This window comes from Littorina saxatilis, linkage group LG3, assembly GCF_037325665.1.
Source record: "Littorina saxatilis isolate snail1 linkage group LG3, US_GU_Lsax_2.0, whole genome shotgun sequence".
Classification (NCBI taxonomy): Eukaryota; Metazoa; Mollusca; class Gastropoda; order Littorinimorpha; family Littorinidae; genus Littorina; species Littorina saxatilis.
The window spans coordinates 3,774,435-3,787,700 of record NC_090247.1 but is presented as its reverse complement, the minus strand read 5'-3'; the positions used below and the strand labels follow the sequence as shown (position 1 = coordinate 3,787,700).

At 40.9% G+C, this 13,266-nt stretch overlaps 1 protein-coding gene across 2 annotated transcripts in view; it reads left to right on the top strand.

Moving 5' to 3' along the window:
- Positions 1 to 13,266, top strand: part of LOC138961453 (cytoplasmic tRNA 2-thiolation protein 1-like) — a 78,495-nt gene that overhangs the window by 24,637 nt on the left and 40,592 nt on the right. The window contains exons 5-14 of one of the 2 annotated variants that reach the window (XM_070333105.1): positions 94 to 151; positions 1,646 to 1,723; positions 2,559 to 2,600; positions 5,424 to 5,473; positions 5,907 to 5,971; positions 7,083 to 7,207; positions 8,656 to 8,715; positions 9,261 to 9,348; positions 10,476 to 10,512; positions 10,951 to 12,803. In XM_070333105.1, the coding sequence (XP_070189206.1) occupies positions 94 to 151; positions 1,646 to 1,723; positions 2,559 to 2,600; positions 5,424 to 5,473; positions 5,907 to 5,971; positions 7,083 to 7,207; positions 8,656 to 8,715; positions 9,261 to 9,348; positions 10,476 to 10,512; positions 10,951 to 11,265 (918 nt within the window). In that variant the 3' untranslated portion in view covers positions 11,266 to 12,803. Of the gene's footprint in view, positions 1 to 93; positions 152 to 1,645; positions 1,724 to 2,558; positions 2,601 to 5,423; positions 5,474 to 5,906; positions 5,972 to 7,082; positions 7,208 to 8,655; positions 8,716 to 9,260; positions 9,349 to 10,475; positions 10,513 to 10,950; positions 12,804 to 13,266 lie in introns of those variants that run through there. The other variant, XM_070333103.1, reaches the window with a different exon arrangement.

The following is a 13,266-nucleotide window of genomic DNA, read 5'->3' as shown; positions in this document are numbered from 1 at the left end:
AGTTGAGAAGCACCAGCATTAACATTTCCTTTTGCTGTAAGAAGTTGTGTTTATTTATTTGATATCCTCAAGTTAGGTTCATCTTTGTTCCAGGAGCTCTATGGCTGGACCATGGATTCCATTGTACAACAGATTGGACTGAAAAATAATTGTGAGTTGAACACAAATGATTCAGCAGGGACTGGCTTTATGAAGTAGCTTGGAGTTTGTAACATTACCTGCTATTCCGACTTGGTCGTGTGACAGACGTTTTCTTCCACACGAGATTACGTTGATTCGGCTTCGTTAGACATCAACTAAAAAGTAATCGAGTGTGGAAGAAAACTCTGTCACACGACCAAGTCGGAATAGCATTTATGTCTCACAGCTTCAACAGAGGAGAAAACAAACACGTTTTGTGTACTCAAGCTTGACAAACCTAAACACAGGAGCAGCCATTGTGGAGAGATCTACTTTTTGACGGAAGTGACCGAACAACTGTGAATGACGTCTCGGTGTATGTGAATGACGTCACAGTCATCGTCACAGTCGGTATCTTTTGAAGCATCGCATTCTTCATGACGTCTTTCTGTGTCTGCATCCGCAAAATGTTTGTTCATTCCGGGATCTTTGTCATCTATGTTCAGAACTCTGTCCTTATAGTTTCAGACTAACAGGCCTCTTGAGCTAGCCACTTTCCAAGGGCAGCTAAATTCGTGTATGGAAACAGTACTGTCGTCTGGGATGCCGTTTTCAGTATTCTGAGCGTTGAAGAATGTGTAAAGAGAAGAAACGATAACAGCAGGAGAAATAAAAGTCGTGTGTTAATTTTTTGGCTTTTGGAGGGACGATTTTTAGTTTGAATCCGTTCTTGCCATGCTCCTAAAGCGTGTAACATACAATCTTGCACACGTTTGCTTTAGTAGTGGCAAAGAAGGAAAGCGTGTGACATTGTTTTATATTATGTTTGGTAATGTCTGTTGATGATAGCAGTGGGTGAGTTTTTGTGTGATCATTTCAGAATCTTCTGTCATAATGATAAGTCAGGTGGTTATTTTGGGGTTTTGTTACCCCCCGCGGGTTAGGGGGAAGAATTTACCCGATGCTCCCCAGCATGTCGTAAGAGGCGACTAACGGATTCTGTTTCTCCTTTTACCCTTGTTAAGTGTTTCTTGTATAGAATATAGTCAATGTTTGTAAAGATTTTAGTCAAGCAGTATGTAAGAAATGTTAAGTCCTTTGTACTGGAAACTTGCATTCTCCCAGTAAGGTAATATATTGTACTACGTTGCAAGCCCCTGGAGCAATTTTTTGATTTGTGCTTTTGTGAAAAAGAAACAATTAACAAGTGGCTCTATCCCATCTCCCCCGCTTTCCCCGTCACGATATAACCTTCGTGGTTAAAAACGACGTTAAACACCAAATAAAGAAATAAAGAAAGGGTTTTGTTTGTTCTATTCTGGGAGTTTTGCTAATTGCACACGCATCTTTGTTGCTTCTGTTTGACGGAGCCACTGGATGCATGTCATAAATTATCATGTACATGTTTCATACTTTATTTTCTTCCACATTTTGTAAATGCAGTTGCAAAGGCATTGACTGCTTGAAGTGCAACTCTTAAAAACTATGATATTTCTAATACAAGACTGGTGTGATGTTATTACAGGTACATACTGCGGGGTGTTCCGGCGACAGGCCTTGGACAGAGGGGCCATGCTGCTGAAGGTGGACAAGATTGTCACAGGTGAGAGGACTAGAATGACCCGCTAGCTTATTTGTTACAGTAGTGTTCTGGACTTTGTTACAGTAGTGTTCTGGACTGTGTTACAGTAGTGTTCTGGACTTTGTTACAGTAGTGTTCTGGACTGTGTTACAGTAGTGTTCTGGACTTTGTTACAGTAGTGTTCTGGACTTTGTTACAGTAGTGTTCTGGACTGTGTTACAGTAGTGTTCTGGACTTTGTTACAGTAGTGTTCTGGACTTTGTTACAGTAGTGTTCTGGACTTTGTTACAGTAGTGTTCTGGACTTTGTTACAGTAGTGTTCTGGACTTTGTTACAGTAGTGTTCTGGACTTGTGATCTGCGGGTCACGGGTTTGCATCCGGGCCGTGACAGACACAGATCAACTTTACATGTTAGTGCAGACTCAGATACGGTAACAACCTGATCAAAACAAAACAATCTTTACCAGAGTCTACACTAACAAAATCCACACATGCATGAATGCACGCACACATGCATTCACGCCCGCACGCACGCAAGCACCCACACACACACACACACACACTGTAACACACACACACACACACACACACACACACACACACACACACACACGTACGCACGCAAGCACCCACACACACACACACACACACTGTAACACACACACACACACACACACACACACATACACACACACATACACACACGAATGACAGGTCTATACCATTTTGAACAAGTCTACACTTCAGCTTTGGAGCACATTTTATTTTCAAGTTTTGCTAAGGCTTTAGTTAGAAAGTTGTTTTTATTTGTATGGACACATGTTCATTTGTACACAATTTTCTTCTGGTTTGCAGGCCACAATGCCGATGACATTGCTGAAACAGTTATTATGAATGGTAAGATTCCAGAGTAATATAAAACTACTTTAGCTAGATAATTTTTGTCTTTGATAGCTTTTTCGCCACATTGGGAATTTAAGTGTCACCAAAAATGGCCAAAGTACTGAAGAGTGAGTTGAAAGTGTGTACCTTTTTACATTTAGTCAAGTTTTGACTAAATGTTTTAACATAGACGGGGGGAATCGAGACGAGGGTGGTGGTGTATGTGTGTGTGTGTGTGTGTGGGTGTGTGTGTGTGTGTGTAGAGCGATTCAGAGAAAACTACTGGACCACAACCATTTGTCGAGGATAGCGTAGGCACCCGGTCTGCTCCCCGCCTAAAAAAGGCCAGTGCCGTTCCGTCTTCGAGGGACTGCGTGGGTTTCATTTCGGAGTTTTCCTTCTCCTAGACGAGTTTCCTTCCATGGATGATGAGCCTCCTCTACCCTCGTTTTGAATTCAGAGTGGTCTTCTCTTAGGATAGCTGCCTGCCAGGGTTGACGAGCCTATCCTGCCCGGCTATTTGACCCATAGCTGGAGGTTGGTTCGTGGGCACCTGGGCGTTTCCACACACCGGTGGGCCCGCATGCCGCACGTCTAGGGGCCAACCTCCTCCGAGTCCTTGTAGTCTAGCCTGGGGCCTTGCGGTACCCAGTTTACGCCTGTCGCCGCGATGGAGGCACTACATAGGGCTTGTTGTGGAGAGGTTATTGTACTGGCAGGAGAGACTGACGCATTCTGCTCTCTTTTCGCATTGTCCTAAAAAGGACAGACGGTGCTAGCCAGCGGTGAGGGCTGAAAGCGAGAAGTGACAAGCACAAGACACTTCGCCAACACACTAGACACGTCACACAACCGTTTGGCAGGCTACTGGACCAATCTTCATGAAATTTCACATGAGAGTTTGTGGGTATAATATCCCCAGATGTTTTTTTCATTTTTTTCGATTAATGTCCTTGATGACGTCATATCCGGTTTTTTTGGTGAAAGTTGAGGCAGCACTGTCACGCCCTCATTTTTGAACCAAATTGGTTGAAATTTTGGTGAAGTAATCTTCTACGAAGCCCGGACTATGGTATTGCATTTCAGCTTGAAGGCTTAAAAATTAGTTAATTAGTTTGCTCATTAAATTTGTCATAAAAATCGAATTTTCTCTAACAGATTTAAAAAATGATTGCATCGTATTCCTCAATTTCTCCTGAGTTCAAAAATATATACATATGTCATGTTTACTCTAAAAATGTGCTCAGAATGACCGAAAATAAGTTAAGTAAGTACTGTGTTTCCGCACTACCCGGAGACAAGCGTGACCCGTCTCTATTTTGGGGTGTGGTTAGTCGAGACTATCTTAAATATAGTCTCGGCGATGACTGTTTATTGTATTTATCTGTTATTTTAATGCCGACAGCTTGACTAAATGTTTTTATATCGCTTCACGCGACTTGTTATTTCTTTTTTTGAGTGATATTGCGCCAGAAGTGTGTAGCAAGAAGGGGACGGGATCAAGTAGACGTTGCCATAGTTTCCATCCCTTCAGCAATATCTATCTCTATGGGGCGGGGATATAGCTCAGTTGGTAGCGCGCTGGATTTGTATTCAGTTGGCCGCTGTCAGCGTGAGTTCGATCCCAGGTTCGGCGGAAATTTATTTCACAGAGTCAACTTTGTGTGCAGACTCTCTTCGGTGTCCGAACCACCCCCCGTGTATACTACATTGGGTGTGCACGTTAAAGATCCCACGATTGACAAAAAGGTCTTTCCTGGCAAAATTGCTTAGGCACAGTTAATAATTGTCTACCATACCCGTGTTACTTGGAATAAGGCCGTGAAAAGTAAATATGCGCCGACATGGCTGCAATCTACTGGCCTTATAAAATTTCATCTCACACGGCATCACTGCAGAGCGCCTAGAACTGTACCCACGGAATATGCGCGATATAAGACTCATTGATTGATAGTTTCCATCCCTTCAGCAATATCTATCTCAAGTGTGCACACAATAGGGGCCCGGTAGCTCAGTTGGCAGAGCACTCGATCTTGTGATCCGAGGGTCACAGATTCAAACACAGGCTGAATGGACACGGGTCAACTTTTATTACAAGCTTATGCAATGTGCATCTTTGTATCTTTGTGTTTGATTGTGTTACAAAACCGCAAGTCGGAAAACAGAAATAATAAAATAAATGTCATTACCTTTATTAATTTTAGGTGCATGGTAACTTACAATTAATAAAGGTAATGCCATTTATTTTATTATTTCTGTTAAGTACTCATTGGTGAGTGAAGCACTATTTTGTATTTACACACTGTAACACACGTCTTGACACAATTTTTGAATTTATTTATTTATTAAGGAGATTTCTATAGCGCATAACTAAAAGCACTATGCGCTTTACAATATCACTAGGTATAAGCACACGCAGAATGCAGGGATACCATTGGGGTCCGAAATCTGTAGCCGACAAAACAGGCTTACCCTGTACCTTGACATATGCCCTGACACCTAGCTGACAGTATTATGTGACCCTCCACCACGGAATGAGTCGCATTTCACCTTTTCATGATTTTCATATTTTTACATTTTCTTAAAGAGGTTTTTATTCTCTATCCAGTGGTGAAAACCGTTTTAGAAAAGAGTGAACACTTTTCGAGTTATAAGCCTGTGACTATGGTGACCCTCACACTGTTACTAGACACCCCCCGGACTTATATTATGCCTAGCGCAGAACCGCGTGAGGTGACATGCGACTCATTTCGTGGTGGAGGGTCACATAATATGTACTTTCATGTGACACGTGTCAGGACAACCAGTGTAAGGGTTTGTGCATTACTTGTGTTTCAGTACTGAGGGGAGATATTGCACGGCTGAGAAGGTGTACGGCAGTCACAACAGTAAGTAAGACTGCAGCAACTAACGTTTTAGTGTACATGTACCACTCTTTTAGGCCAACAGTAGAAAGAAACCTTTCAAGTGTTTCCTTTTGTTTTGTGTGTGTGCTGTTTTTTGGTGTTGTTCAAAAGCTTTTGAAGATGCTTGGGAGAATGTTAGTCTTGGTTGAACATTGAAATAATCCTCAAAAAGTAATCTTCAAAAGGACCAGGTCTTTATATAAGTTTAAAATGCAAAACAGATAAACTGCTTACGTTCCCAAATCAAGAATCCAAAAACAGAAAAGGTCAAAGGATGAAAAGACCAATAGGTCAAAGTTCTTGTGAAGGTTTCATTTTGTCTATAATTAAAAGTTCCATGAACTTAACCTTTTATGGTTTTTTTCCTCTTTTATTTTGGAGTTGAGAATTCACAGGGATGTGTTGCTTTGTGCAGGGCACGGATGGAGCTCTACCCAGGTGTAAGCCATTCAAGTACACATACGAGAAAGACATCGTCATGTGAGTACATGTAGTTGACCTTGAAGTTAGTTTCATATTTGCTTGCATCTTTTGTCTTCTACTCATTGCATATTGGAGGCGGTTGCTACAACTCAAACGAATTGTTAGTTCTGTCTTGACCCCCCGCGGGTTAGGGGGAGTCCCATATTGGTTGGGACGAGAAAGAATTTACCCGATGCTAACCAGCATGTCGTAAGAGGCGACTAACAGGTTCTGTTTCTCCTTTTACCCTTGTTAAGTGTTTCTTGTATAGAATATAGTCAATGTTTGTAAAGATTTTAGTCAAGCAGTATGTAAGAAATGTTATGTCCTTTGTACTGGAAACTTGCATTCTTCCAGTAAGGTCATATATTGTACTACGTTGCAAGCCCCTGGAGCAATTTTTTGATTAGTGCTTTTGTGAACAAGAAACAATTAACAAGTGGCTCTATCCCATCTCCCCCCTTTCCCCTATCCCATCTCCCCCCTTCCCCCGTCGCGATATAACCTTGAATGGTTGAAAACGACGTTAAACACCAAAGAAAGAAAGAAAGAAAGAAAGAAAGAAAGTTCTGTCTTGGAGTTTGTTTTGGCCTTCACTCTTATCTGTGAAAAACTTGCTGACAAAGGCTCAGTGTTTCAGGACACTACTATCTAACAAGCCGTTACGTGGATCAGAAATAATGCATGTAAATGTAGCACAAATTATCTGCAAAGATCACAGCATTTATTGGTGTGAGTTTCCTTACTTTTACAGGTTTGTATATAATGAGTGAGTATGTTAGTGATTGAATGACCTTTATTTGATCAAAAAGGAACAGAGTAACATCATGTATTTCCCGTTGACCTTATAGCTAGTTCCATTGATCAGCTGGTGTAGTTTTACTCAGGTTAACACTTTCTACCCCACCTATGTTGACCAAGGTTTTTTTTTTTTTAGCCAAGACCAGCTGTGCTGCAGCAGGTCACTCAGAATTGTAGTAACTGTGTAGAAACTGTGTAACAGTCTAAGCGGATATATCCGTACCTGGTCAGATAGAGCCATATCAGTGGGTACGGATATATATCCGTACCTGGGAGACAATGAGTTAAAGTGTCTCACAAACCTTAATGCTGTCCCTTCCATCCCCAGGTATGCATTCCACAAGAACCTGACCTACTTCTCCACGGAGTGTATCTACTCTCCCAACGCCTACAGAGGGTTTGCCAGGGCCTACATCAAAGATCTGGAGAGGATTCAGCCCAGTGCTATCATTGGTAAGTTCTTCTTTATCTTCTTCAGCGTGCGACGGTTGTGTCACTCATAGTCTTAGGCCTGCTGATAATTACATGGGTGGGATTCTTCCGGTATATGCCGGAAATCTGGATTCGATAATGGCCTTTTTTTCTCTTTTTTTGTTTGTTTTTTGATTTTGGTTGGGTTGAGGTTGAGGATTCATGACATTTTTCAGTCCCACCCATGTGATTGGTAAGTAAAGCACTATTTAGTATTTACATATGTGACCCTCCACCACGAAATGAGTCGCATGTCACCTTTGCAGGATTTTCATATTTTTACATTTTCCTAAAGAGTTTTTTATGCTCTATCCAGTGGTGAAAACCGTTTTAGAAAAGAGCGAAAACTGTTTGAGTTATAAGCCTGTGACTAAGGTGACCCTCACACTGTTACTAGACACCCACCGGACTTATATTATGCCTAGCGCAGAACCGCGCGAGGTGACATGCGACTCATTTCGTGGTGGAGGGTCACATATCGTCAGTGGCCTTCGAAGACCTCGTATCTTCAAAATCATAGTTCTGAGATAATGAGTGTTTTAAAAATCAAATTCCTCTTCACCAGATCAAAACGTGTAGATACGAGGTTTTCACTTTTTTGTTTTGAACTTTTTTGTTTTGAATTTAAGGAACAATTACGAGGATTTTCAACAGACTCGCAGGGATTCAAACAGACAATACGAGGTTTTCCCGCTAATGTCGCTAATGTCTCAACACCCAACGGCAATATGAGGTTTTTAAAATCAGGGGAAAAAGACCTTTGCAAAATAGATAGAGTTACAAGCTTTTCACAGATGATAGGAAAAAAATCAAGGGACGGAACCATGCAAAAATCCGAAAATCGAAAAAATGTAAGTTACGAGGTCTTCGAAGGCCACTGACGATATACGGCTTGACACACTTTTTTAATGCAGGGATACCGTGTTGGCAGTCGGTACATAGCTGAAATGTATTCAATTTGCTGAAAGCTTTGCCATCATTTTTGCAGCATCATTACACTTTGTTCATGGTGGGGGAAAGGTGATGCCGAGGGCTTTCAAAAACTTCCCCAAATTGCAGACACTTTAAAGGAACAAATACAATTTCTGATGAAAATGAATCCTAGCAACACTACACCTTTGCATGTATGTGTCAGTAACATCCCTGGTTGTGCCCAATGAATGCGTTGAAAATTAAGTGAGTAACCATGCTGAGATAGTTTATATGAGCATGAAAGTCATCACTTTTGCATTTGCACACTAACATTACAAAGCAGCTCAGCTCATGGAATAAGACATTCAATAGCTATTGTCTTGATTGTACGCTACAGTTCGGTGTACGCTGCAGTTCCTGTTCCAACTTTAGAAAATATGCAGTTCTATAGAAGTTTAAATTGTATATGGTTTGTCTGTTTACGAAGCTCATAATTTTTTCTTCTTCTCCTCTTTCAGACATAATCCACAGTGGAGAAAGTCTCTGTGTGAAGAAGGATGTTCGCATGCCAGTGCAGAGTAAGTCTTACAATGTTATGATTTTATGATTTTTGTAACTTCATAATGTTAAAATGTTTAAGAAAAAAAAGAAAAAAAAGTTTGTAATCTAATCTGTATTGAACAATTTGATGAGAATCTAGTTTAATAACATTTAGTTTAAAACCTTGTATAAACCAAAATGTCAGAGTTAGGTCTTTGTGGGTGTGAATACGATCCTGCTGCTCATTTCAGTAACTTTTGCCTGTCATTATACTGAACAAAGATCTGCCTGAATGGCGGGGTAAAAACGGTCATACACGTAAAAATCCACTCGTGCTGAAAACATGAGTGAACGTGGGAGTCTAAGCCCATGAACGGAGAAGAAGAAGAAGAAGACTGAACAAAGATTAATAAGGGCACTGAAGAACATTGAAAGTTCACTTGCTAATATTTCTTTTGAAATCAATCTGTCAACCAATAGATACATTGGAAGTTTGTGTGCCATATGTAGTTGCTGTTCAGTGTGGTTTTAAAAGTTTTGTTGTTGTTCCCTGCTGTCTAATGTTTGCTTCTGCGTGTTCCAGCCACGTGCAGCCGGTGTGGTTACATCTCTAGCAATGAGCTGTGCAAGGCCTGTGTCATGCTGGAGGGACTCAACAAAGGACGGCCAAGGTAACAACTCTGCCAATTTATCTTCTCAATATCTGAAAGAGTCTTAGAATGCGTCCAAGACTGGGGTTTGCTGTTGCTGCCTATGTCTGTTTTTCTTATTGACGGGTCACAGTCGATCTCCCAGGTCAACTTATGCAAAGACCTGCTTGTGCATTATACCCCTTCGTGTGTACACACAAGCATAATAACAAGTGCGCACGGCAAAGATCCTGTTATCCATGTCAGAGTTCGGTGGGTTATAAAAATACCAAGCATACTTCCCCAAAAAGCGGAGTATGGCTGCCTGAATGGCGGGGTAAAAACGGGCATACACATAAAAACCCATTCGTGCAAAAACATGAGTGGAACGTGGGAGTTTCAGCTCATGAACGAAAAAAAAAAGGTCCATAGTCATTGGAGAACTTTGTGTATAATACTGCATTTTTCCGATGACATAAATATTCTAGCTGCACAAAATATGTCTTGTTCTGAGTCAAGCCATGCAAAATATGTCTTGTTTTTAGTGAAGCCAAGCAAAGTATGTCTTGTTTTTAGTGAAGCCAAGCAAAATATGTCTTGTTCTGAGTGAAGCCAGGCAAAATATGTCTTGTTCTGAGTGAAGCCATGCAAAATATGTCTTGGTCTGAGTGAAGCCACGCAAAATATGTCTTGGTCTGAGTGAAGCCATGCAAAATATGTCTTGTTCTTAGTGAAGCCAAGCAAAATATGTCTTGTTTTTAGTGAAGCCAAGCAAAATATGTCTTGTTCTGAGTGAAGCCATGCAAAATATGTCTTGTTCTGAGTGAAGCCATGCAAAATATGTCTTGGTCTGAGTGAAGCCATGCAAAATATGTCTTGTTCTGAGTCAAGCCATGCAAAATATGTCTTGTTCTGAGTGAAGCCATGCAAAATGACTGACAACTGTGCGTGACCCCGAGTATCTCTTGTTGGCTCGGTAGATTAGGCAAATGGCTAGTTCTGTATGCATTTGAGGAATTTCTACTCATCCTTATGTTAAGTGTATATTAGCCTTTCAAACGATTTGATGGCTTATTTAAATAAAGGTTGATATATTAGAAACATAAACTGCTCCCTGTCTTCATTGCACAAGGCATTGAATGATTTATTTACTGTTTCTTGATTTTCAGACTTGGTATTGGCAAAACTCACAAGGAGAGGCGTTTGGTAAGTACACAATCACCATTTTGATCGTTATTGAGAAATGATTGATAAGTTCAAAGATCTCGGGTTTAGAATTCGAGTCAGAGCAAAAAAGCTGTTGTCCTTGCCCAAGGGAGACAACCATGGATTTGCAAATGTCGTAAATATGAAGTGCTGTATTTGATGGGTTATTTCCCTTGATCCGTGGTGGTGTCAGGTAATTTTCAGGACATTCGGAATGGAGTTGCGTGCCTTCTTTCTGTAAATGTGTGGGTTTTTAAAAGAGAGAATGTCTGTCTGTGTGTGTGTGTGTGCGACTATAAGGCGTTTGCAAAAAGCCAGGCATAAGACATAAAGGAGTGGTAATGATGGCTGATAATGTATGAACTCTGGGTTACCGTACTTTGCAGAACGTCAACATCAGTCATGAATATTGGTTTCAAAAGTTGCATTTTGTTACAGTTCAACGAGGAACTAGCCCGCCAAGCCGCAGAAGCAGCAGCAACAAACTGTAATGAAACCACCACCACCACCACAACAACAACAACTTTCACCAACAGCAAAGTCTGCTGTGGTGGTAAAGGTGCCTGCGGAAGCATGGGGGGCAGCGGCCAAGCCCCTGAAATGTGTGGTTCAAATCTCCAAAGCAAGAGTGAATCAGACTGTGTGGGTAGTGTGAGTCCCAGTGGTGGTGGTGGCGTGGCAGAATGTGCCAACTCTCTGAAGAAAGTGCGGATAGGTGTGCCGACCGCCAAGCCCAATTTGTTAGAGTTTTGAGGCGTTTCGTTTCATGGTTTGAATCTCCTTTTAATTTTCTGGAGACAATGAGTATTTTGTCGCTGTAATTCGCTAACCTTGTATCTCATTTTTTGAGGTTTTGGAACTAAAACAATATTAAGCTCCCTTATTATGTTGCCCATGTGGAGATAAAAGCTCCAACTGCTTTCTAAAGTGAAATAAAGTTCTTGAGAAGACAACTCGTATCTTTGTTTCTTTGAAGTAGGCGGCAAAAAAACCCTGCTCAAGTTAAACTAACGAGGTTTTTGTGCCACACTTTGACGGAAATTAGGTAATAATATAAAAGATTGGTTCCTGCAGTTGTAATTTTAGCTTGTATAAAAAAAAACGTCCTATATACCACTTCTGGATGACTCCTTTGGATAAAAAGCTCCTATATCTCAGTATTTTCTCAATTGAATGGAATATCATTAATAACTGACATTAACTCATTGGAGTCTCACCCAATTGGCCGTTTCGTTCCCTCAAATCGCACTGTTTTTGGCATTTTATAAAAAATCACACACACACAACCACACAAAATAACAACATAAAACAAAATGTATCAGAAAGAATGATATGTGATCTTTATGAAAACCCTAACCTTATAATTGAGGCTGTTGATCCAACTGTGTGACGCTTAATCCAATATGGTATCCAACAGGGGGTCAAACGAATGTTTTGAGCGACGCCATGCTGTTTCGGCAAATTGACTACGTCGCAGTCCGCACAGAAAAACCACGGCGGCGACAAACCAACGCTAGTAGTTAAAGGGAAGCAATTCCTTTGAAAATGAACGTACTTTCAGTTGCCAGTTATGTCCCTTCAATTTTCGTCGCTTCCAACGTATAAAAAAATAACCAATCGTGCCGGCAATATAAAGCATGCACGCTTTTAACGTGGTAGAAATGTTCCGGCGATTTTGATTCGGCATGACTCGAATGAGTTAACACACATTAATAATGGTATTGCACTGTTTTAAAGAAAATATTAAAGGCACAGTACGCTGTTGTGTCCATCCTAGTCCATTTCCAGATCCATGTTAATCAATCTCGTATGATCTCGGAAGAACCGAGAAGATAGCGGCCATTGTTAAACGAGGAGAACACACGTGGACCGGGAATAAAAAGCATCCCACTTGAACACAGAAGCTGTGTCATCGTCTTGCACTTTGTTGTATGCAAGAACACAACATACGCCTCCCATAAACCATCACAGATACTGTCAGGCTTTTACACACAGTACAAACACCCTTCCATTTGAACGCTCACCGAAGGGGAACATCCTAGGTGCCCTACGTAAAGAGCGAGCAATTTTCAAAGAATTAATTTTGCGGATTGTCTGATAACAAAATCGGACCGTGGTGCGTTTTGGCGCTAGACCTAACTTTTAAAATCCAGATAATAAATTGACAGCTTGCTACACAAACATTCTTAAATGTGCGTGCATGTGTGTGTGTGTGTGTGTGTGTATGAAGACATGTGTACTTGAAAGTGTATTTATGAGTGTATATGTGACCCTCCACCACGAAATGAGTCGCATGTTTCTGCGCTGGGCTTAATATAAGTCCGGGGAGTGTCTGGTAACAGTGTGAGGGTCACCTTAGTCACAGGCTTATAACTCAAACAGTTTTCGCTCTTTTCTAAAACGGTTTTCACCATTGGATAGAGCATAACAAAACTCTTTAGAAAAATGTAAACATATGAAAATCAAGCAAAGGTGACATGCGACTCATACCGTCGTGGAGGGTCACATATGTCCATGAAGGCGCACACGTCATGTATGGTGTGTGTGTGTGAATATATGCATGCTTGAAAATGTGTTTATGAATGTGTATAATGTGCTCGGATGCGCACATGTCATAATGTATGGTCCTTTGTGTGTGTGTAAAACAGTACATATCGTCATTGTAGTGGAATGTTATTCGTTTTAAACCGCTTTTCAGGAGAAGGGCAAAATTGATTCTTTTTATTATGAAATATTGTTTATATTTGTTCCTGG